General features: G+C 47.6%; 1 protein-coding gene across 2 annotated transcripts in view; it reads right to left on the bottom strand.

Moving 5' to 3' along the window:
* The window catches only part of LOC144485343 (immunoglobulin superfamily member 1-like), a 60,030-nt gene that overhangs the window by 12,532 nt on the left and 21,733 nt on the right, over positions 1-25,765 (bottom strand). For both annotated transcript variants that reach the window (XM_078203541.1, XM_078203542.1), the window contains 2 exons: positions 6,906-7,202; positions 2,243-2,338 (listed from right to left, as the gene is read on the bottom strand). In XM_078203541.1, the coding sequence (XP_078059667.1) occupies positions 2,243-2,338; positions 6,906-7,202 (393 nt within the window). The remainder of the gene's footprint in view (positions 1-2,242; positions 2,339-6,905; positions 7,203-25,765) is intronic.

The raw sequence follows: 25,765 nt of genomic DNA, 5'->3' as shown, positions 1-25,765 counted from the left end.
CAGGAAAAGATGGACTCCCAAGTGGAGGAGGCTGGTCCTGCTCCAGGTGAAAGGCCTGAGCTCCTCCGAGAGGGGGATTTATCTGCCACGGACTGACCAGGAGTCCGGAGCACTTGGCCCAGTTGATCCTGGCAGAGGACGCAGCGGAGTACACGGTCTGGCACTCGCACATCCTCTTCTGGTCAGCTGGGATTTTGAACATGAGGAACACGTCGTCAGTGTAAGCTGACAGGACCACCCTGATGCTCGGCCTGTGCAGAGTCAGACCCAACAAGCTCCCCCGCAAGAGGTGCAGGAATGGCTTTGGCCAGACAAGGGGCAGCCCTGCCTCACTCCTCTCCCAAAGCAAAGGGGCAACATCAGGGACCCATTAACTTCAATGACACTCTGTGGCAGCGTACAGTAATCGGATCCAGGTGACAAAGTGCTTCCCGAACCCGAATGCCCACAGAGTTCCGAGCAGATACTCGTGACCCACCCTGTCGAACGTCTTCTCTTGACCAAGGGACAGGAACACACTCGACAGACGAGCCCTCTTGGAATGGTGGATTAGGTCCTGGTCCAGATGGAGATTATCATGTATCGAATGGCCTGGGACCGTGTCGGACTGGTCAGAGTGGATTACGTGGTCCAGCACGGTACCAAGGCGTGTTGACACAGCCTTGACAAACATTTTATATTCCGTGCTGAGGAGGGAGACTGGGCGCCAGTTTTGTCGGTGGTTCAGATCCCTCTTATTGGGCAGCAGGGCAATGATGGCGCTGTGACAAGAAAGGGGCATCTCTCCGGTCGCAGTAATCTTCCCCCAGGAACCCCGCATAGTCATTCCCCAAGAAGTTCCAGTGTGCCCTGAAGAACTCCACTGTCAGCCTGTCCAGCCCTGGGGCTTTTCCCCTTGAGAGGCTGTCGAGGGCGCCTGCGAGTTCTCCCAGGCTTATAGGAGCTTCAAGCCCATCAGTGCCCTCCGGGATGACCTGCAGCCGGTCCTCCCAGACAACTCTACGAGCATCCTCGCTGGACGGATCCGGAGAGAAAAGGACAGCGAAATATTTCCGGCCAATAGCCCTAATGCCCTCCGGATCCGAAACAGGGGATCTGTCACTGGCCAGGAGCGTAAGGAGCTGCTGACGGGTCACCTGTTTATTTCTCAAATGAGTAGAAGTAGGAGGAGCCACAGTCCAGGTCTGTGTGGATCTGGATCAGCAACCTTACGTACACGCCACGAAATCCGACAAGTTGCAGATCCCGCAGCACGTCCTTCTCTCTGTCCACCAGCCATAGGGCCGGGTCCTCATCAGACTGACCGAGGCATGAACCCAGGTCGAAAACTCCCTGCTCTATCTCTTCGACCCTGGATTTCCGCCTTTTTGTCGACCCCCGCCCCCCGCACCTTGCGTACCCCTGACAGAAGGTAAGGATGTGAGTCTTGCCCACATCCCACCATAGCCTCAAGGAGCCTCCCCGCTTCCTTCTCCAGCCAGCTCGGAAACTGCCAGGAATGTTCCGCCCACCGTGAGCCCCTTTTCCAGGGTGAGGTGGACCGTTTGCTCACCTTGAAGGAAAAGACGGCTTTGTCATACATTTTTGAGGTCGCTACAATGTCCGAGGGGCCGACAGTCCCAGCCATTGTCTGGACACAAGCCTCGATGGCCATATTGGGGTGGGCAGAGCACTTCACCCCGATTTTCTTGGTTCCGAGTTTGAAAGTCCAATCTTAACTTTCACCAGCTTGTTACTGCCTTGCTTTGTCTTTCCTGCAGTGTTCCAGATTCCATACCATCTCCTCTCTGAACAACCTGCATCAAACCATCTCTCCAAGTTCTCGCTCCATTCCTCATAACCTGGTAGCTTTGCGGGGGGAGGCATTCAAATTTGTTGGATCATCCTGTGAGACACTGTCACCAGGAAAGGCAAAGTTGAATCTGACTAAAATTAGCTGTGTTTTCTGCGGTCTACATCACAAGCCCAACCATCTGTTTAGCTCTTCAGAACGCATTGCCGCTGAATATTCGAGTGGCTATCTGACAGGTAGTAGAGTTGATATTTCCTATTTTTCTCCTGCACCCACATCTATTTTCTACCTACTATTCTTCCAGCTTCATCCTTGAAATGGGACTCCCCTACATCTGATGTCAGAGAGGAGAGGATGGTTGCATTAGCCAATTGGTTCACAGTGATCATAAAGAGATAACAGTTACTTTGGCATGTCTGATGACTGGTTCTTACACTGATCCTGACCTACCTTTCCTCCAGAGGCAGAGCCCCAGCAGAGCGAGGATGAGAATCAGACCCACGGCAGAACCAATGCCAGCCACAAGGGGAGCCACAGAACCATTTTCTGAATGAGATACAGGGAGAGAGAGCAGAACATTGTCAATGAACAGCTTCTACACGAGGTGAATAACTTGGAACTGAATGGAGGACAGGAACTGAACCTGAAAAACTGCAGACACCAAAGTTAGCTCCAGACCAGAAGGAGAAAACAAAATGAAACAATGAGTTAAAAACTTGATGTAGAATCATAACACCATCCAAAAGAGGAGGAGGCATTTTGGCCCATCATGTCCGTGCTATCCCATTAAATGCCCAAATCATTTAGTCCCATTCCCCCACCCTACTTTTTTGTTCCTCATCATCTCTTAACATTTCATCCAATGAGTATTGTCAATTCTACTTTGAGAGTTCCCGAATATTCTTCCACTGTGATTTCTACGGGTGTTCCAGATCGCAGAAACCCGCTACATACAGGGAAACAAGAAACAAATATTAATCTCCATTCCGATTATTTTGTCACATCTTTAATCTCTGTCTCCTGGTTAAAAACATCCTCATGATGTGGAGATGCCGGCGTTGGACTGAGGTAAACACAGTAAGAGTTTTAACAACACCAGGTTAAGGTCCAACAGGTTTATTTGGTAGCAAATGCCATTAGCTTTCGGAACGCTGCTCCTTCGTCAGATGGAGTGGAAATCTGCTCTCAAACAGGGCACAGAGACACAAATCAAGTTACAGAATATGATTAGAATGCGAATCCCTACAGCCAACCAGGTCTTAAAGATACAGACAATGTGAGTGGAGGGAGCATTAAGCGCAGGTTAAAGAGATGTGTATTGTCTCCAGACAGGACAGCCAGTGAGATTCTGCAAGTCCAGGAGGCAAGCTGTGGGGGTTACTGATAGTGTGACATAAATCTAACATCCTGGTTTAGGCCGTCCTCATGTGTGCGGAACTTGTCTATCAGTTTCTGCTCAGCGACTCTGCGCTGTCGTGTGTCATGAAGGCCCCCTTGGAGAACGCTTACCCGAAGATCAGAGGCTGAATGCCCATGACCGCTGGCATGGGGGCTCTTCAGCGGTCACGGGCATTCAGCCTCTGATCTTTGAACCATAGAACCAGAGAAAATTACAGCTCAGAAACAGGCCTTTTGGCCCTTCTTGGCTGTGCCGAACCATTTTATGCCTAGTCCCACTGACCTGCACTTGGACCATATCCCTCCACACCCCTCTCATCCATGAACCCGTCCAGGTTTTTCTTAAATGTTAAAAGTGACCCTGCATTTACCACTTTATCCGGCAGCTCATTCCACACTCCCACCACTCTCTGCGTGAAGAAGCCCCCACTAATATTCCCTTTAAACTTTTCTCCTTTCACCCTTAACCCATGCCCTCTGGGTTTTTTTCTCCCCTCGCCTCAGCGTTCTCCAAGGCTGCCTTCGCGACACATGACAGCGCAGAGTCGCTGAGCAGAAACTGATAGCCAAGTTCCGCACACATGAGGACGGCTTAAACCGGGATGTTGGATTTATGTCACACTATCAGTAACCCCCACAGCTTGCCTCCTGGACTTGCAGAATCTCACTGGCTGTCCTGTCTGGAGACAATGCACATCTCTTTAGCCTGTGCTTAATGCTCCCTCCACTCACATTGTCTGTATCTTTAAGACCTAGTTGGTTGTAGGGATTCGCATTCTAATCAGTATCCTGCAACTTGATTTTGTGTCTCTGTGCCCTGTTTGAGAGCAGATTTCCACTCCATCTGACAAAGGAGCAGCGCTCCGAAAGCTAATGGTATTTGCTACCAAATAAACCTGTTGGACTTTAACCTGGTGTTGTTAAACCTCTTACTGTAAAAATACCCTCGCCAGCTTACAGAGCACCTCAGAGTTGGCCAGGGAGTTGGAGTGTGGATGGGGGTCCCAATGAACCAGCTGAATTTTGGCAGTCGGGAACTCAATTTCCATTGGTCAATGTCCTAAATTTTAATCATAACTCATGAAGTCCTTTGTGAGATGGTGACCGTGCGCCAACTACCAGGCAGATGTTTCACCAATCACAGCCGTTGGGAAGCTCGTACAGCTTCGATTCTCGATGCTCATTGTTATGGTTGTGGTCCACATCACAAGCCCAGTCATCTGTTTAGTTCTTCAGAACACAATGCCGCTGAATATGGAGGTAACGGACAGGAGGTTCTGTGGTCGGGACAGAGACTCCCGCATGGTTTGTTGCCTCCCGGATGCCAAGGGCAGGGATGTCTCTGATCGCGTGCACAGCATTCTTGGATGCTTGGATGGATGAACACGTGGCTGAGGAACTGGTGTAGGGGGCAGTGTTTCTGATTCTTGGATCATTGGGACCTCTCCTGGGGCAGGTGGGACCTGTACAAGAGATACGGGTTACACCTAAACTACAAGGGGACCAATATACTTGCAGGGAGGTTTGCGAGTGTTATTGGGGAGTGCTTAAACTAGATTTGCAGGGGGATAGGAAACAGAGTGCCAGAGCAGATAGTGGAGCAGGGGGAAAAGACAGGTTCGTCCAAGCAAAATCACAGGGTTGAGTGTGGTGGAAATAACCTTTTGAGGTGTGTCTATTTCAATGCCAGGAGTATTGTGGGGAAGGCAGATGAGCTGAGGGCGTGGATATACACATAGAAATATGACATTATAGCCATTAGTGAAACTTGGCTACAGGAGGGGCAGGACTGGCAGCTCAATGTTCCAGGGTTCCAATGTTTCAGGCGGGATAGAGGCAGAGGGATAAAAGGTGGGGGGTGGCATTGTTGGTCAGGGAAAATATTACAGCGGTACTCAGGCAGGATAGATTAGGGAGCTTGTCTACAGAGACCCTATGGGTGGAGCTGAGAAACAGGAAAGGCATGACCACATTTATGGGGTTTTATTATAGACCACCCAATAGTCAGCGAGAATTGGAGGAGCAAATCAGCAGAGAGATAGCTGACAACTGCAAGAAACACAAAGTTGTGATAGTAGGGGATTTTAATTTTCCACATATAGATTGGGACTCGCATACTGTTAAAGGTTTGGATGGGGTAGAGTTTGTAAAATGTGTTTCGGAAAATTTTCTACATCAGTATATAGAGGTGCCAACGAGAGAGGATGTGATATTGGATCTCCTATTGGGAAATGAGTTAGGGCAGGTGATGGATGTGAGTGTGAGGGAACACGATGGATCCAGTGATCATAATGCCATTAGTTTCAACCTGATTATGGACAAGGGTAGATCTGGTCCTTGGGTTGAAGTTCTGAACTGGAAAAAGGCCAAATTTGATGAAATGAGAAGGGAACTGGGAAGTCTGGATTGGCACAGGCTGCTCTCTGGTAAGGATGTAAATGGAAAGTGGGAGGCCTTCAAAGGAGAAATTTTGAGAGTGCAGAGTTTTTATGTTCCTGTCAGGATTAAAGGCAAAGTAAATAGGAATAAAGAACCTTGGTTCTCGAGGGAGAGTGTAACACTGATTAAGAGGAAGAGAGAGTTGTATGAAATGTACAGGCATCAAGGAACAGATCAGATGCTCGAGGAGTATAAAAAGTGCAAAGGAGTACAAAAAGTGGATCAGCAAATTTACTGATGATTCAAAGATTGGAGGTGTCGTGGACAGTGAGGAAGGTTTTAAAAGCTTGCAGAGGGATTTTAACCAACTAGAAAAATGGGCTGACAAATGGCAAATGGAATTTAACGCAGACAAGTGTGAGATATTGCACTTTGGAAGGACAAACCAAAGTAGAACGTCTTGGGTAAATGGTAGGACTCTGAAGAGTGCAGTTGAACAGAGGGATCTGGGAATACAGGTACAGAATTCCCTAAAAGTGACGTCACAGGTGGATAAGGTCGTAAAGAGTGCCTCTGGTACATTGGCCTTTATAAATCGGAGTTTCGAGTATAAAAGTTGGAGTGTTATGGTAAGGTTATATAAGGCATTGGTGAGGCCGAATTTAGAGTATTGTGTACAGTTTTGGTCACCTAGTTACAGGAAGGATGTAAATAAGGTTGAAAGAGTGCAGAGAAGGTTCACAAGGATGTTGCCGGGACTTGAGAAGCTGAGTTACAGAGAGAGATTGAACAGGTTGGGACTTTATTCCCTGGAGCGTAGAAGAATGAGGGGAGATTTGAGAGAGGTGTATAAGATTTTGATGGGTATAGATAGAGTGAATGCAAGCAGGCTTTTTCCACTGAGGCGAGGGGAGAAAAAAACCAGAGGGCATGGGTTCAGGGTGAAAGGAGAAAAGTTTAAAGGGAATATTAAGGGGGGCATCTTCTCACAGAGAGTGGTGGGAGTGTGGAATGAGCTGCCGGATAAAGTACTTTTAACATTTAAGAAAAACTTGGACGGGTTCATGGATGAGAGGGGTGTGGAGGGATATGGTCCAAGTGCAGGTCAGTGGGACGAGGCAAAAAATGGTTCAGCACAGACAAGAAGGGCCAAAAGGCCTGTTTCTGAGCTGTAATTTTCTATGGCTGTATGGTAACAATCTGTTCACCCTGTCAGGGCAGTTTGAACTGTTACTTTGCTATTTAGTGTAACCAGGAAAGTTCAGAGATTGAAACTAAAACAGGAGAATCATTTTACTAAAATCAGATGGATATATTGATAGTGAATCTCACTCACCTCTCACAGTGATGTTTACAGGGTCACTATCACCCGAGGTTAGGTTCCTTCCATTCACATCCGCTTCATACCGACAGGTATAATTTCCTATTTTAGAGTGATCAATATTCTTGACGGTGAAGGTGACGGAATGTGTGTCTGCAGCAGGAGACTTGACACTGACTAATTCCATTTCTCCTTGTCTGTATAAGTAAAATGCAATGGCAGGATTGTCGCGGGGGCTGCTACAGTTAAAGGTGACATCTCCACCCTGAGCAGCAACATCAGAATCCACCCAGAAATGTGGTTTATTCAGAACTGGAATTGGAAAGAGAGAAGTGGTGACGATTGATTGTAAATTCAATGCTGAGTTGCAGGAAACAGATTATTACTGGTAATTCTAATGGTAGAACAGTGGTTATCACTCCTGCCTCACAGCGCCAGGGACCTGGATTTGATTCTGGCTACAGGTGACTGTCTGTATGGAGTTTGCACGTTCTTCCCGTGTCTGCATGGGTTCTCTCTGGGTGCTCCGGTTTCCTCCCACAGTCCAAGGATGTCTCGGTTCGGGGGATTGGCCATGCTAAATGTGCGGGGTCCCGGGATACGGGGATAGACAGTTTCCAAAGAGATTTTCTTGTTCTATAACGATAAACAAGTCAGAAGGCTCGACTGTGAACTAAATCTGTATTTATATTCCAGGGTGTGATTTTCATGTCTGTAACTTTAATCAGAGTGAGACAATTTAATTTTGTTTCATTTTTTGTGAAAGAATGATCAGGATATCTGGATTTCAATACATCCTCACTTACAATAAAGTGAATATTGTGAGAACAATGTTTAAGAGTCTCTGATAGTCATTAGGAACTGTCAGTGTAAGATACACAGCGGGTGAATTCAGAGACCAATGTTAGAGAGGTTCTGTGAAAAGTTGTGCTTTGAGGTGGAAGTCAGTTGTGTTTAATTATCCTGCCCCAATATTACAGCAATCCATTGTGTTACAATTCGGGCAACAGAGATTCGAGGAAGAAATTGAGGAAATATTCGAGAAACCTTTATTCCTCATCACTTCCCCACGATTGTGAGAATTACCACGTTGCCCAATTGCAATTCTAACCTCCTCCCTTTGATGCTGTATCTATATCTGCATTTATAATCCACACTCATGTTTGCACTGGTTACTGTGTATGTTGCACTGTTTTTTGTTGTAAAGGTGTGGCTGACGTACAGTGAATTATTACCTTTGAGAGAAGAAACGTCTACCTCCGACAGTGCAGCACTCCCTCAGTACTGGCACCGGGGGGAGTGTCGGTCTGGATTATGGAGCTCATATCCTAGAGTATATACATCTACCTCCGACAGTGCAGCACTCCCTCAGTACTGGCACCGGGGGGAGTGTCAGACTGGATGATGGAGCTCAAATCCTAGAGTATATACATCTACCCCCGACAGTGCAGCACTCGCTCAATGCTGGCACCGGGGGGAGGTTGGGGGGCGTGGGTTGTGGGGGGTGGTGGTAAGCGAGAGTTGGCCTGGATTATGGAGCTGAAATCCTCGAGTATATATATCTGCCTCCGACAGTGCAGCACTCCCTCAGTACTGGCACCGGGGGAAGTGTCGTTCTGGATTATGGAGCTCAAATCCTCGAGTATATACATCTACCTCCCCTCCTTGAACCTCTCTGTCTGTCTCTAGAATGTTAGAATTGGTCTTGTAACGTTATTTAAAAATTGTGAAATCAACATATTGCCTCATTCCAGAAGTGAGTGTCTCTGACAAGCCTGACAATTATTGTCCCTCTCTCATTGCCCTTTGTGAATCTGGTGGTGATCCTCTCTGATGTGAGGCTGTCCATGGAGGGTTGTTAAACGGAAAGCGAATGGAAGCCCAATCTGGGCCCAGAGATGATTGAAGAAGCACCGACATATTTAGCATTTGGGCTTGTGTGAGTCCCGGAGGGAACCCGTGTGTTGATGATCTTCTGATGCATCTGCTGTTATTGTCCATGTTAATGACATACATGTTCTCCACATAGTCCTCGACTCCTCTCTATCTGTGTCTGATCCTCTAGATCATGATCCCTCTGATATCTCTATAGCTGGATAATTGCTGCCTTGGGAACTCTCCCCCACTTTCCATTGATCCACAGTGCGATCCTTCAGCTGCCGGGGGGCCTGAGCTCTGGAATCCCCTCCCAAATCCTCTCCGCCTGTCTGTCTCTCTCCCCGTCAATGACACTCCTCAATACCTCCTTCCCTCCACACAGAATTGGGTCGACTTCACTTACATCTCCCCTCACTGTTCAATAGATAATGGCTCGCTTTGACATGCCTGTTGAGGGGTTACTGTGTTACGAGCGCTGTATCAGTGAAATAATGTTTCTGTGAGGATGGCACTGGTGTTGAGGGGACAGCTGTGACTCTTTTTCAGGATTAAAAAGGGAGTAAATTGCTGTTGAATGGGGTGGGAAGCGGGGGGGTGACAGAGGACCCTGTAGCCATTGAAAGCTTTAAACAGCTGGAGGATGGAGTAGGTGGGATGGGACAGATGTTTCTGAGATTGGACCCCAGCTGGAGTGATGCATTAGAATGATTCCAGAGTCCAATGAGGTGAATTCTGACAACAGTCTGCATGGACAGCGCTGAGTGTTGAAGAGAAACGGGTGAAATGGAATTGTTTGAGGGAAATTAATTACTTGATGCAGCATTCTGGGAGACTCTGTGTTCTTTCATCTCACCCTGGAGAAACAGTCAGCAAAATCTCAGAATTAGAAATCACCCTTTCAAGGGTGATTTTGGCAAGAAATTCCTCACTCGAGGAGCAGTCTCGATCAGCTCAAACATTCCTCAATCACAGCTGAGGTTCGGTTGGTTGTAAATTGCAGACTCGGGGTGAAAGGTTTTTGTTATTTTATATTGTTAGAGGAAAGGTCATCAGGGTGTGTGAAATTAGAGAAGATTTAGATGACTCACACTCCAACTGGACAGCAGAACAGACACAAGGACGTCCAATGGCAACTTTGGATATCCTCAGAAACATTTGGAGTTGTAACTGTAAATTTGGAATGAATGTTCCCATTCAACAGAACATAGCTGTGGCCAGTGGGAATGCCGGATTGTTCCTGAATTATCTTTCCAGAGTGTGTTAATGGATGTTTGCTTCACATCCTTTAAAAAGTATCTGGATGACCACTTGGCACGTCATAACATTCAGGGCTATGGGACAAGTGCTGGTAAATGGGATTTGGTGGGAGGTCAGGTGGCTCTCGCGTGCCGGTGAAGACTCGATGGGGTGACGGGCCTCTTCAGCTCAGTATGATTCTATGACAGCTATGTTAGGAATCTGTTTCTTCCCGATATCTCTCATATTTTTGTGTCTGCCCTGTATGTGTCTATGTGTTGTCTCTCTTTCTGTCTCTGTTTGCTGATCTCTGTGTGTCTCTGCCTGTCTCTGCCTGTGTGTGTGTGTGTGTGTGTCTGTGTGTGTGTGTGTGTGTATCTGTCTGTGTGGTAGTCTGTAGGCCTGATTTTGCCATTTTCATTCTGAGCGCTGAATCTGGGCGCAATTCAGATCCGACTTGGAAATCTGTTCTCAGGCGCCCCCATAAGCACTTAGCCTGAAAAGAAATGGCGGGTCTGGATCGCGCTGTGGGCGGGGCCCAGCGCACCCAAAACGATTGGAGCTCTGAACTGCGCATGCGCAGTTAGAAAAAAAATTGAAAATGCGCACCCATGTCAGATCGCTCCCGGGCCGCAGAAAGCGGAGAAAGCGGCCCGGGAGCAAAAAGCGGGAGCGATGGCCCCCACAGACATCACTGTCCCCCTTATCCACCCACTCCCGCTCCCTAGACCGATCGCGACCCCCTGCCCTCTTCCCCCCCCACCAATCACTCGCAGAGTGGCAGCGGACCACCCTGCCCCCCCCACCAGTCCCCCCCACCAGTTCCCCGCACCAGAGATCCATCTGGCCTCCCCCTCCACCAGAAAATGATGGAGCTTCCCCCCCCACCAGAGATACATCTTACCCGCCTCCTCCTCCCTCCCCCCCCCCACAACCAGACAACGATCTGCCCTCCTCCCCCCCGCCTCCCCCAACCAGACAACAATCTGGCCTCCCTCCTCCCTCACCACCCCCTGCCCCCCCACCAGAGAGTGATCTGGACCGCCTCCCCCCCCCCCCCAATCTGAGTCACAGAGCCGTTAGAAACACTGAACTCACCTCTCCAGCAGCTGGAGCGCCCGAAACAGACTTTTATTCAGCATGTCCATTCCGGGCCGATTCCGGATCGGCGAACGTGGTGGTAAAGGGGGAAATGCTGATAAACTTGGGCGGGCAGTTCATTAATTCAATTTAAATGCCAGTTTTGGGCGCAAATCTGATCGCGGCCATTCCCGGGCCTCGGTAAAGTGGCCATCTGCGCAGACACGGCCGTGAATTGCATTAATGGCCTCACGCCCGACTTCACCACGTTTTCGCGCCTGAAAACGGGAGCGACTCAATGGTAAAATCGAGCCTGTGTGTGCGTTTCTCTGTGTCTGTATGTCATTGTGGCAGTCTCTTTGTGTGTGTCTCTCTTTGTGTCCTGATCTCTGCATGTCTGTAAGTGTCTCTATCTGCATTTCTGCCACTGTTTGCTGGTTTGAGTGTTTTTTTGCTGTAATTGTCTCGCTCTGTGCATATGGCTGTGTCTGCCTGTGTCCTTTTGTTGTATCTGTCTGCGTGTGTGTCTGTGCCTTGCCTCTGTCTGTCTATGACTGTGTGCCTGACCCTGTCTTTGTGGCAGTCTCTGGGTATTTGTCTATCTCTGTGCATGTGTCTGACTGTGTGTCTCTCAGTCAGTCCGTCTTTGTTGCAGTCCCTGTGTTTGTGCCTATCTGTCCGTGCCTGTTTGTCTGTGTGTCCTTATCTCTGTCCCTTACAGTCTGCCTTTTTTGCGGTCTCTGTCTGTGTATGTGTGTCTGTCTCTGTCTGTGTGTGTGTCACGGTATCCCTATCTCTGTCTGTCCAGACCTGTCTGTGTGTCTCTCAGACTGTCTGTCTGTGTCAGTGTGTCTGTCTGTGTCTGGGAGCACCATTATGGAATGGATTCACACTTTGGGCTGTTAAACTGAACAAAACGAGGGTGAGATGATGAAATGTTGACCACAAACAGCAGCTGCTGTGATGTGTTTACTGAAGGACATTAGTCTCCACTCTCGACACAGATCGCAATCTCAATGATGTGACCAACTCCAGGAGACTACAGGAGAGAGTGCCGTCTAAATAATGTGAACTGAGAGAGCTGGAGACAGAGTCAGAGAGAGGTCGAGACAGGGACAAACAGAAAGAGGCAGGGGGAGAGAGAGAGAGATAGAGAAGAACAGACAGAGAGAGAGAGATAGAGAAGAACAGACAGAGAGAGAGAAAGTAGGAGAGACAGGGAGATAGGGAGGGAGAGTCAGGGTGAGAGAGAGAGAGAGAGAGAGAGACGGATTGAGAAAGAGACACAAAAGAGACAGAGGGAGAGACAGACAGGGCAAGGAAGTGTTATTAAGGCCACAAACAGGTTCATTCTCACTGAATGGTGGAACAATTTTGAGCGGCTGAATGGCCGATTCCAGCTCCTATTTCTAACGACCTGATGATTTTATGATCAGAGGTCAGCTTTTAAAAATGTACGGGCTGGTTGATTCTGTAGCAAATAAACATTGAGATCCTGGTGGAAAATGATTCCATTGACTGTTACAGAAGCGATGTGTACACGAATTTAAAGAGGATTAAAGTGTGACTCTGTGAATATTAAACTGGGAATTTATATCATACTTGGACTTTCAAAGTCCCAGTACAGACACGATGGACCAAATTGCCTCCTTTTCTGGTATCGGAAAATACGGAATATTTGCTGTATTGGGGTCTTCATTTGTACCATGAATCCACGGCCATCACCAATATCTCCCCTTTGTCTTCAGCACGGGTCACAGCAAAACAAATAACACACAAAGCTGGGTGGGTGGGTGAGCTGTGAGGGAGATGCAGAGATCCTTCAGAGCCAATTGAACAGGCTGAGTGTGTGGCAAATGGTTGGCAGATGCTTTATAAGAGAGGAGATTGCAGAGCCTTTGGCTTTGATCTTTGCATCGTCATTGTCTACAGGAACAATGCCAGAAGACTGGAGGATAGCAAATGTTGTCCCCTTGTTCAAGAAGGGGAGTAGGGACAACCCTGGTAATTATAGACCGGCGAGCCTTACTTCTGTTGTGGGCAAAGTATTGGAAAGGATTCTAAGAGATAGGATTTATAATCACCGAGAAAGGAATAATTTGATTAGGGATAGTCAGCACGGTTTTATGAAGGGTAGGTCGTGACTCACAAACCTTATTGAGTTCTTTGAGAAGGTGACCAAAGAGGTGGATGAGGGTAAAGCGGTTGATGTGGTGTATATGGATTTCAGCAAAGCATTTGACAATGTTCCCCATGATAAGCTTTTGCAGAAAATACGGACACATGGGATTGAGGGTGATTTAGTAGTTTGGATCAGGAATTGGCTCGCTGTAAGAAAACAGAGGGTGGTGGTTGATGGGAAATATTCATCCTGGAGTTCAGTTACTAGTGGTGTACCGCAAGGATCTGTTTTGGGGCCACTGCTGTTTGTCATTTTTATTAATGACCTGGATGAGGACGTGGAAGGATGGATTAGTAAATTTGCGGATGAAATACAAATCGGTGGAGTTGTAAACAGTGTGGAGGGAAGTGGCAGGTTACAGAGGGACATAGATAAGCTGCAGAGCTGGGCTGAGAGGTGGCAAATGGAGTTTAATGCGGAAAAGTGTGAGGTGATTCACTTTGGAAGGAGTAACAGGAATACAAAGTACTGGGCTAATGGTAAGATACTTGGTAGTGTGGAAGAACAGAGGGATCTGGGTGTCCATGTGCATAGATCCCTGAAAGTTGACACCCAGGTTGATAGGGTTGTTAAGAAGGCGTACGGTGTGTTAGCTTTTATTGGTACAGGGATTGGGTTTCGGAGCCAGGAGGTCATGCTGCAACTGTACAAAACTCTGGTGCGGCCGCATTTGGAGTATTGCTTACAGTTCTGGTCGCCGTATTATAGGAAAGATGTGGAAGTGTTGGAAAGGGTGCAGAGGAGATTTACCAGGATGTTGCCTGGTATGGTGGGAAAATCATATGAGGAAAGGCTGAGGGGCTTGAGGTTTTTTTCGTAAGAGAGAAGGTTAAGAGGTGACTTAGTAGAGACATACAAGATGATCAGAGGATTAGATAGGGTGGATAGTGAGAGCCTTTTTCCTCAGATGGTGATGGCTAACACGAGGGGACATAGCTTTAAATTGAGGGGTGAGAGATATAGGACAGATGTTAGAGGTCGGTTCTTCACTCAGAGAGTAGTAAGGGCGTGGAATGCCCTGCCTGCAGCAGTAGTGGACTCGTCAATATTAAGAGCATTCAAATGGTTCTTGGATAAACATATGGATGATATTGGAATAGTGTAGATTAGAGGGGCTTTAGATTGGTTCCACTGGTTGGCGCAACATCGAGGGCCGAAGGGCCTGTACTGCGCTGTAATGTTCTATGTTCTATAATTTGGATAAATGTGTGTTTATCCACTTTGGTAGAAAAACAGGTGAGCAGATTATGTCTGAATGGCCAAACATTAGGAGAGGGGAATGTGCAACATGACCTGGGTGTCCTCGTACACCAGTCACTGAAGGTAAGCATGCAGCTGCAGCAGGCAGTAAAAAAGGCAAGGGGTCTGTTTGCCTTCATTGCGAGAGGATTCGATTACAGGAGCAGGGATGTCTTGCTGCAATTATACAGAGCCTTGGTAAGGCCACACCTGGAATATTGTCTGCAGTTTGTGTGTCCTTATCTGAGGAAGGATGTTCTTGCTATGGAGGGAGTGCAGAGGAGGTTTACCAGACTGACTCCTGGGATGGTGGGACTGACGTATGTGGAGAGAATGTGTTGGTTAAGATTGTGTTCGCTGGAGTTCAGAAGAATGAGGGGGGGATCTCATAGAAATCTTTAAAATTCTCACAGCACCTGACAGGGTAAATGGAAGAAGGATGTTCCCGATGGTGGGGGAGTCCAGAAACCAGGGGTCACAGTCTGAGGATACTGGGTAGACGGTTTAGAACAGAGGTGAGGAGAAATTTCTACACCCAGACAGTGGTCAGCCTGGGGAATTCACTCCCAAAGAAAGCAGCTGAAGCTGAAACGATGTTTGTTTTCAAGAAGGAGTTAGATCGAGCTCTTGGGGAGAAAGGGAGAAAGGGATGAAAGGATATGGGGTGACGGGGGGTTCAAGCTATTGAGTTGGATGATCAGCCATGATCATAATGATTGGTGGAGCAGGATCGAAGGGCTGAATGGCCCCCTCTTGCTCCATTTTCTCTGCATCAATGCAAGTGTTGGTGTTCCAATATAGAGCAGCTGGAGGCATTAACTGTGACAATTGAGACTGTGATATTTGCCAATTGTAGGATCGATTCTGAGCACAAAGACTGCAGCATTGTCTGTCATTATTCTCTGTCCACTCTACAGATCTCCACCTCAGTGATGTCCTCAACTCCAGCAGGGTGAATGAGGACGGGGAGTTAATACAAGTTCCCCAGATGTAACCGCTCCTGACTTATTCACTAGGAGCCTTGAGTTCCACACTTTGTAAAGACACCTATCCCCAAATATTAAAAAAAACAGCTTCAAACAAGTTGGAAGCTGGAAATGACTCTTAGGAGTGAGTCAACACTCTGAAAGTGTTCAGTGTTAAAGATGGGAGCGATAACAATGGGGCGTCACAGCGGAAAGATAGTGGTTTCAACTCGAAGAGACTTCAGTTGAAAAAAAGAGGAACTCAGCCACTGCCAGGAAGGACAGTGACTCAGAACTAACAGAATAGGCCAAAATATATTTCACAGAATATTCCAGAACTGTGCTCAAGTGTTGTCCCATATTTAAATTTCCCAAATCCGCTAAAGACTCTCATTCACGAATGAACCCCGTGGATGGTGAATGTCCCACCCCATTACCCCCTGATCCACATTGAGGGACTTGGATCATGGGAAGAGACTGGAGAAGCTGGTGTGGTTCTCATTAGATACGAGAAGGTTCAGTGGGTATTGCCCAGCTTGGCAGTGAGGGCAGGGAATTGTGTTAAGAGGGGAAACGGGATAAATTGGGAGGGATGAGATGAATTGGGAGAGTTGGGATGAGCCGGGGGAGATGGGATGAGTCGGGAGAGATGGGATGAGTCGGGAGAGTTGGGGAGAAATCGGCAGGAAACAGATAAACATGTTTAATACAGATTAGCAACAATGTGAGGAAGTTTGAGAAAGAGGTAAGCGGTGTCAGAGAGAGGCCACAGAGGAACCCTGTGCTCAGCTCAGAGGCTTCACAGAGAGAGAGAAAGGAGATTGTAAACCCTGACAGGATGAACAGGGCATCAGAACCCAGAGTGGGGCTAAACATATCACAAGAAAACGCACTGATGGAATCTGTTGAAATATATTAAGCCTTGTAATTAAGGAACTCCTTTAACACCACCACAGATACAATCAAAATATTAAAGATCCCCCCACCCCTCCCACACACTGCAGACCCCCCAGGATTGGGCAGTGGACATGGATATATTGAAGGGAAATCATGTGCGGCCACACTGTTAGCGTGTTCTGGGAATTTAACTGCAGGAAAAGATAAGGGGGGACCACTGAATGTGGGACACTGGAATTTTCAGAAGGACACAGGAGGTTAATGTGCAGAATGAGGATACACGGGGTTGGCATTGATATACTGGCACAGGTTGAGAAATGTTCCAAAAATATATTGGAGAAATTTGCAATAAAAGGCTCATTCTCAGCTTCTGGGGCAGTGATTAAAATGGGGTATCGTAAGGATCAGTGCTTGGGCCTCAGCTGTTCACAACTGCTATCCCAGATTGTCATGTTGGGGGTGGGGGGAGGATCAGAGAGTCATAGAGTCATAGAGGTCGAAAGCACAGAAAAAGTCCCTGCGGCCCATTGTGTCTGGGCCAGTCAAAGACAAAGCACCCAACGATTCTAATTTCCCAAAGGCAATATCGCCAAGTTTTGGGTCGACACCACAATTGGAGTGGGGGGGCAGGGGGGTGGGTGGGGAGGGGGGGGTGCGGGGTGGGGGTGGGGAGGATGTCAAGTGTGAGCGGGACACAGGGAGGCATGAAGGAGATTTAATCAGGTGAAGTGTGTGGACATGAATATGGCGGATGGAATGCAATGTGGAAAAACATGTAAAACATCCACTTTGGAAAAATGAGAAAGTTAGAGTATTTCTGAAATCGAGAGAGATCAGGAAGACTTGATGTCCAAGGTGGACTTGGATGTCATTGTTCATATATCAATGGAAGCAAATGTGAAGGGTCAGCAAGCAACTTGGAAGGTCAAAGTTATGTTGGCCTTCATTGCAAGAAGGTCTTAGAAGATGAGTAAAGATGTTTGCTGCATTTGCACAGAGCCATGGTAAGGCAGCATCTGGAGCACTGTCTACAGTTTTGATCTTCTTATCTAAGGAAGGAGATATTTCCCACAGAGAGAGTGCAGCGACCATTTACCAGACTGAGCCCTGGGATTGTCCTCTGAGGAGAGATTGAGGAGACTGGGCCTGTGCTTTCTGGTCTGGAGTATCACAGAATGAGAGGTGATCTCATTGAAACAGGCTGTATCCTCACAGGGCTCCACAGGGTAGATGAAGAACATACGTTTCCTCTCACTGGCTGGCCCACCATCACAGAGACACTGGCCGTAATTCTCAGGGGCTGGAGGGGCAGCACTGCAGGGGACCCGGGCTGGCTAGCGATCGAGCTGGCCAGCAAATGGGGAGACTGACAGATCAGGGCCACTGCGCATGCGCAGAGTTCCAGAACTGTCAGACTCCAGCGTGAATAGCACCCACCCTAGTTTTTAATGAGATTCCCGACTGGGACCTCTGCAGTGCACAGAGTGCAGAGATTCAGGTGAGAAGCTGAGCTGACAGAACAGTCGTGATTTAGAACAGCTCCCCCACCGTTTCAGCACTTTTGGGAGAATCGCGGCCACTGTCTCAAAATGACAGGTCGGCCATTTTGGACTGAGATGAGGAGGAATTTCTTCACTCAGAACATTTGGAAATCTCCGCCTCTCCAGAGAGATCTGGAGGCCCAGTCACTGAGCATATTCCAGACAGAGATCGATACATTCCTAGATATTAAAGATATCAAGGGATGAGTAGATTGTGCAGGAACATCGATCATGGCTAATTGATCAGCCATGATCAATTAGATCATGGCTGATTAGAATCAGCCATGATCTAAGTGAATGGCAGAGCAGAAAACAAGGGGCCGAATGGCCTCCTCGACAAGGTCTCACATAGCAGACTACTCTGTAAAGTTAAAGCCACAGGATTGTGGTTAAGTTCTTGAGAAGGATAGAAAGCTGGTTAGCAGATAGGAAGCAAAGAGTTGGCAGTAATTTACATTTTTCCGATTGGCGGTCAGTGATTAGTGAGGTTCCGCAGGGATCTGTGCTGGTGTTCCACAGGGATTTGTGCTCGGAACCCATTATCTCCATGTTTGCAGATGATACAAGGTTGGGTGGGAGGGTGAGCTGTGAGGAGGATGCAGAGATGGTTCAGCGTGATTTAGACAGGTTGAGGGAGTGGAGATATGCATGACAGATGCAGCAAAATGTGGATAAATGTGGGGTTATCCACTTCAGTAGCAATAACAGGATGGCAAATTATTATTTGAATGGGCGTAAATTGAAAGAGGTGGATGCTCAGCGACACTTTGGTGTCCTGGTGCATCAGTTGCTGGAAGTGAGCGTGTAGGTACAGCAGGCAGTAAAGAAATCAAATGGTATGTTGGTCTTCATAGTGAGATGATTTGAGTATGGGAATAGGGATATTTTACTGCAGTCGTACAGGGCATTGGTGAGGCCACACCTGGAGGATTGTGTGCAGATTTGGTTTCCTCATCTGAGGAAGGATGTCCTTGCTATAGACGGAGTGCAGCGAAGGTTTACCCGGCTGATTCCTGGGATGGCAGGTCCGTCATATGAGGAGAGACTGAATTGGTTCGGATTATATTCACTGGAGTTTAGAAGAGTGAGTGGGAATCAGATAGAAATATTAAAAATTCTAACAGGGTTGGACAGGATAGATTCAGAAAGAATGTTCCCGTTTGTGGGGGACGCCAGAACTAGTGGTCATAGATTGAGAGTAAGAGTATAATCCTTTGAGGATTTAGGTGAGGAGAAATTTCTTCACCCAGAGAGTGGTGAAGAATGTCCAGTACAAGTGGTGGAGTTCCATTCCGGAGTGGGCGGAGCTGTGAACGGTGACAATTTGGATGGTTAACGGTGGAGATTGACAGATCAGTTCTGAGGAGAGCAGGAAGCCGACGCCCTGTTTCGAATAAAACGCTTTAGTCTCCGCCCCTTTGGACAAGTCACATCTCAGAGATCTGCTCATCTCCCACACAATGAGTGGGGAATGGAGTCAGTACAAGTTCCCAGATGTGGACGCTGACTCAATTATAGACAGCACTCAGACATGCAAGACACTCACCCACCAGACAGTCTCACACGCACTCTCTTTCTCACACTCTCTCTGACGCACACAATGAAACACTCACAACTCTCACAAAATGATTCAATTTTAGTTGGAACATTGAAATGGAATAAAAACAGAATGATCTCAGCAATGGAGAATTTCGTGCACTGAGGGGAATATTAATAGTAGCGAGGTGTTATAACGGAAAGCAGAGGTTACAACTTGCAAGAGGTTCAGTTCAAAGAAAGAGGAACTCAGACAACAAGAAGCAGAGGGTCAGATTGAAACTAGGGAAAGATAAATTAACTGGAATATCCACTGAGTGTCGATTCTGTCTTTTCCATCAGTTTAAATGGTGGGACAGACCCTATCAGACAGAAACAGCCCCCGGGATCTCTCCCCTTCCCTCCCATCTTTCACCCGGCAGCGGAATGACATTAACCAAATATCTGCTGCTGCCTCCCCCCCGCCCCCCCACCCCTTTCTCCCCACCCCTGTCCTAATTCAAGCCAAGTCACGTTCACCCCCCACCCCCGCCCCTGCCCCCCACCCCCCAATCTTAGCATCCAGTCAGACCCTGAGTGATCTTCTGACCCCCTCAGCACCACCGCCTCTCAGTCCACCATTGTCCATCTCCTGACATTCCCTGACTCCAGCCCCGTTTCTTCTTTCCACCCGGCATCGGAATGACATGAACCAAATATCTGCTGGTTCCCCGCCTTGTCCTACTTCAAACCAAGTCCCATTCATCCACCGCGCTCCTGTTCTTGAAGAACAACAAAATCCCCCAGCCCCTCTCCCACCCCCGCCACAGCGTCCCCTCTCCATTGAATCAAGGCTGGATTTGAAAAATAAATCATACATATTACCAAACTCTCCATGGTCCTCACCTCCTCTCTGTCTCTGTGCAGTTCTCTCGATCATCAAACCTCTGATAGCTTTTGGGATGATAAATTGCATTCAAGAAATGTTTTTGAGTAACGTTGCTGTGCAGGACATTTCTCAACAGGCAGTTCGAAGTGCCCAGTGAGGGGTTACTGCAAATAATGTGGGGATGGCACTGGTGTTTGATGGACACCTGTGACTGATTTTCAGGAACAGGGAGGGAGCTCATTCCTGTTCGACACGTGAGTGAGGGGCAGAAGGTGACAGAGAAAAAAATAGCCGTTGAAAGCTCTCGGCAGTTGGAGCATGAGGTGAGTGGGACAGGACAGATGTTTCTGAGATTGGACCACAGCTGGAGTGATGTATTAGAATGATTCCAGGGTCCAATGGGGTGAATTCTGACAACAGTCTGCATGGACAGCACTGAGTGTGGAAGAGAAACGGGTGAAATGGAATTGTTTGAGGGAAATTAATTACTTGATGCAGCATTCTGGGAGACTCTGTGTTCTTTCATCTCACCCTGGAGAAACAGTCAGCAAAATCTCAGAATTAGAAATCACCCTTTCAAGGGCGATGCTGGCAAGAAATTCCTCACACGAGGAGCAGTCTAGATCACCTCAAACATTCCTCAAATCACAGCTGAGGTCTGTTGTAAATTGCAGACTCGGGGGTGAAAGGTTTTTGTTATTTTATATTGTTAGAGGAAAGGTCATCAGGGTGTGTGAAATTAGAGAAGATTTAGATCTCTCACACTCCAACTGGACAGCAGAACAGACACAAGGACGTCCAATGGCAACTTTGGATAACCTCAGAAACATTCGGAGTTGTAACTGCAAATTTGGGATGAATGTTCCCATTCAATAGAACATTGGCTGTGGCCAGTGGGAATGCCGGATTGTTCCTGAGTTATCTTCCCCAGAGTGCGTTAATGGATGGAGCGCCAACAACAAGAATAAGGCATTTCCCATGGCATTAACAATCTAGGCCCACGTCACCAGCGTCAGTGTTACAACACGATGGGTTACAACAATCAAACCCATCACCATACCAAAAAAACAAACCGATTGGTTTAACACGATCGGAATTAATAATTCAATGTCATGATATTAGAGAGAAATGTGGACAATTACTTTGAGAGAATCTCCCCTGAACAGGAAAAGCCGCTGAAACGAGAGACTATGAATGAGTGAAATGAAAACCGAGACCTTTCCCAGAATTCCAGAATCACAGGTTGTTACAATATTCCCCAAAGATGGTCGTTCCTCACAGTGAACTCCCATCTCCAATCATTTGAGGATCTTTGTAATTAAACCCACTCCCCCTCACTTTCCCAATATGCAATCTTTTCTCCAGGCAGGTAATTAGTTACCAACTATCGTAGAATCATACTGAGCTGAAGAGGCCCATTGGCCCATCGAGTCTGCACCAGCACGCGAGAACCACCTGACCTCCCACCTAATCCCACTTACCAGCACTTGTTCCATAGCCCTGAATGTTATGACGTGCCAAGTGCTCATCCAGGTATTTGTTCAAAGGATGTGAGGCAACCCACCTATCCCACCCTCCCAGGCAGCGCATTCCAGACTGCCATCATCTTCTGGGTGAAACTATTTTTCCTCACATCCACCTGAAACCTCCTGGTGAATCTCCTGGGCACCCTCTGCAGTGCAATCACATCCTTCCTATTATGTGGTGACCAGAACTGCACACAGAACGCCAGCTGTGGCCTCACCAAAGTTTAATACAAATCCTGCGTGCGATCGTGCGTGCGTTCGTGCTCGTCTCCACCGTCTACACAGATCGCAATCTCAATGATCATACAATCATAGAATCCTCCACTGCAGGAGGGGGCCATTCAGCCCATCGTGTCTGCACCGACCAGAATCCCACCCAGGCCCTATTCCCGTACCCCCACATATTTACCCTGCTAATCCCCCTGATACCTGAGGGTCAATTTATCACAGCCAATCAACCTGACCCACACATCTCTGGACTGTGGGAGGAAACCGGAGCACATGGAGGAAACGCACGCAGACACGGGGAAAACATGCAAACTCCACACAGCCAGTGACCGGAGGCTGGAATTGAACCCAGGACCCTGGCGCTGTGAGGCAGCAGTGTTAACCACTGTGTCACCCCGAGATTTGACCAGCTCCAGGAGACTACAGGAGAAAGTGCCATTTAAATAATGAGAACTGAACATTGTGTCAATTCAGGGGAACAGGAAATAGTTTACAAACTGTCAGAGACGTCACAATGAACCAATTGTGGGAGAAAATTAAATATCAATAGATTTCCAAATCAATCTGGGTGCATCTTAGTCACAGTCAGTGTTTAGAAATATAGAAGATAGGAGCAGGAGGAGGCCATTCGGCCCTTCGAGCCTCCTCCACCACTCATTACAATAATGGGGGATCATCCAAATCAATAGCCTAATCCTGCTTTCTCCCCATAACCTTTGATCCAGTTCGCCCCAAGTGCTGTATCGAGCCGCCTCTTGAATCAACTCCTTCCTGTAGCAATGAGTTCCAAAGGCTCAGCGCTCTTTGGGTGAAGAAATGTCTCCTCATCTCCGTACGAAATGGTCTACCTTGAATCCTCAGACTGTGATCCATGGTTCTGGACTCCCCCACCATCGGGAATATCCTCGCTGTATCTCTCCTGTCTCGTCTTTAAGAATTTTATAAGTCTCTCTGAGATCCCTCCTCATTCTTCTGAACTCCAGCGAAAACAATCCTAACCGAGTCAATCTCTCCTCATACATCAGTCCCGTCATCCCCGGAATCAGCCTGGTAAACCATTGCTGCACTTACAAAGGTCGGTGTGTCTCTCAGTCTGTGTGTGTGTGTCTGTCTGTCTCTGTGTGTTTATCTTTGTCTGTCCCTTCCAGTCTGTGTGTCTCAGTCTGTGTGTCTGTCTGTGTCTGGGAGCACCTTTATGGGAATGGATTCACACTTTGGGCTGTTAAACTGACAAAATGAGGGTGAGATGATGAAATGTTGACCACAAACAGCAGCTGCTGTGATGTGTTTACTGAAGGACATTAGTCTCTGCTCTCGACACATATCTCAATCTCAATGATGTGACCACCTCCAGGAGAACGTTCCATCTGAAGAATGAGAACTGAATATTGTGTCGATTCAGGGGAACAGAAAAGAGTTTACAAGCATTAACGTTCCGATGAGACAGGGAGGTGTTGGTAGGTTACGGGAACCGTGGTGCACGAAAGCCGCGCTGAACCTAGTGAGAAAGAAAAGGAAAGCGTACAAAAGGTTCAGAGAGCTAGGCGATGAGAGGGATCTAGATGAGTATACGGCTTGTCGGAAGGGACTTAAGAAAGAAATTAGGAGAGCCAGAAGGGATCACGAGAAGGCCTTGGCAGGTAAGGTTAAGGAGAACCCTAAGGCGTTCTATAAATATGTGAAGAGTAAAAGGATGAGATGTGAAGGAATAGGACCTACAAAAGGTGAAGGTGAGAAAGTCTGTACAGAACTGGAAGTATTAGCAGAGGTGCCTAATGAATGTTTTACCTCGGTATTCACAATGGAAAAAGACCTGGGTGGTTCTACTACTGGATTGAGGCGGACTGAAAAGATTGAGTATGTGGACATTAAGAAAGAGGATGTGTTGGAAATTTTGAATAGCGTCAAGATAGATAAGTCACCGGGACCGGATGGGATGTACCCCAGGTTACTGTGGGAGGCGAGGGAAGAGATTGCAGAGCCTCTGGCGATGATCTTTGCGTCGTCGATGGAGATGGGAGAGGTTCCGGAGGATTGGAGGATTGTGGATGTGGTTCCTATTTTCAAGAAAGGGAATAGGGACAGCTCAGGAAATTACCGACCGGTGAGTCTAACCTCAGTGGTTGGTAAGTTGATGGAGAAGATCCTGAGGGACAGGATTTATGAACATTTAGAGAAGTTTAGTATGCTCAAAAGTAGTCAGCACGTCTTTGTCAAAGGCAAATTGTGCCTTACGAGCCTGGTGGAGTTCTTTGAAAATGTGACTAAACACATTGACGAAGGAAAAGCGGTAGATGTGGTTTACGTGGACTTCAGCAAGGCGTTCGATAAGGTCCTCCATGCAAGGCTTCTCGAGAAAGTGAGGGGCCATGGGATCCAAGGGGCTGCTGCCTTGTGGATTCAGAACTGGCTTGCCTGCAGAAGGCAGAGAGTGGTTGTAGACGGGTCTTTTTCTGAATGGAGGTCGGTCACCAGTGGAGTGCCCCAGGGATCTGTTCTGGGAACCTTGCTGTTTGTCATTTTCAAAAATGACCTGGATGAGGAAGTGGAGGGATGGGTTCGTAAGTTTGCCGACGACGGTAGGTTGGTGCAAAAGGTTGGATCTCATGGGATAAAGGGGGAAGTGGCGAGATGGGTGGAGAAGTGGCTTGGTCACAGAAGACAGAGGGTGGTAGCGGAAGGGTCTTTTCCCGGCTGGATGCCTTTGACTAGCAGGGCTCTGTATTGGGACCTCTGCTGTTTGTGATTTATATAAACGATCTGGAAGCAGATGTAACTGGGGTGATCAGTATGTTTGCGGACGACACAAAAATGGCTGGACTTGCAGATAGTGAGGAACATTGTCAGAGGCGACAGAAGGATATAGATAGGCTGGAAATTTGGACAAAGAAATGGCAGACGGAGTTCAATCCAGATAAATGTGAGGTGATGCATTTTGGTAGAACTAACGTAGGGGGGAGCTATACGATAAATGGCAGAACCAGAAAGGGTGCAGATACGCAGAGGGTCCTGGGTGTGCAAGTCCACAGATCCTTGAATGTGACGTCACAGGTGGAGAAGGTAGTGAATAAGGCATATGGCATGCTTGCCTTTATGGGACGGGGCATAGAGTATAAAAGTTGGGGTCTGATGTTGCAGTTGTAGAGAACGTTGGTTCAGCTGCATTTGGAATACTACGCCCAGTTCTGGTCGCCACATTACCAGAAGGACGTGGAGGCTTTAGAGAGAGTGCAGAAGACATGAATATAGCTGAGGAGGACACTGGGTTGCAAGGGAGTAGAATAGACAGTATTACAGTTGATAAGGAGGATGTGCAGGATATTCTGGAGGGTCTGAAAATAGATAAATCCCCTGGTCCGGATGGGATTTATCCAAGGATTCTCTGGGAGGCAAGAGAAGTGATTGCAGAGCCTCTGGCTCTGATCTTCAGGTCGTCGTTGGCCTCTGGTATAGTACCAGAAGATTGGAGGTTAGCGAATGTTGTCCCATTGTTTAAGAAGGGGAACAGAGACTTCCCCGGGAATTATAGACCGGTGAGTCTCACTTCTGTTGTCGGCAAGATGTTGGAAAAAATTATAAGGGATAGGATTTATAGTTATTTGGAGAGTAATGAATTGATAGGTGATAGTCAGCATGGTTTTGTGGCAGGTAGGTCGTGCCTTACTAACCTTATTGAGTTTTTTGAGAAAGTGACCAAGG

Source organism: Mustelus asterias, unplaced genomic scaffold (genome assembly GCF_964213995.1).
Source record: "Mustelus asterias unplaced genomic scaffold, sMusAst1.hap1.1 HAP1_SCAFFOLD_188, whole genome shotgun sequence".
NCBI lineage: Eukaryota > Metazoa > Chordata > Chondrichthyes > Carcharhiniformes > Triakidae > Mustelus > Mustelus asterias.
The sequence above is the reverse complement of the archived record's forward strand: the minus strand, read 5'-3'. Positions and strand labels throughout refer to the sequence as shown.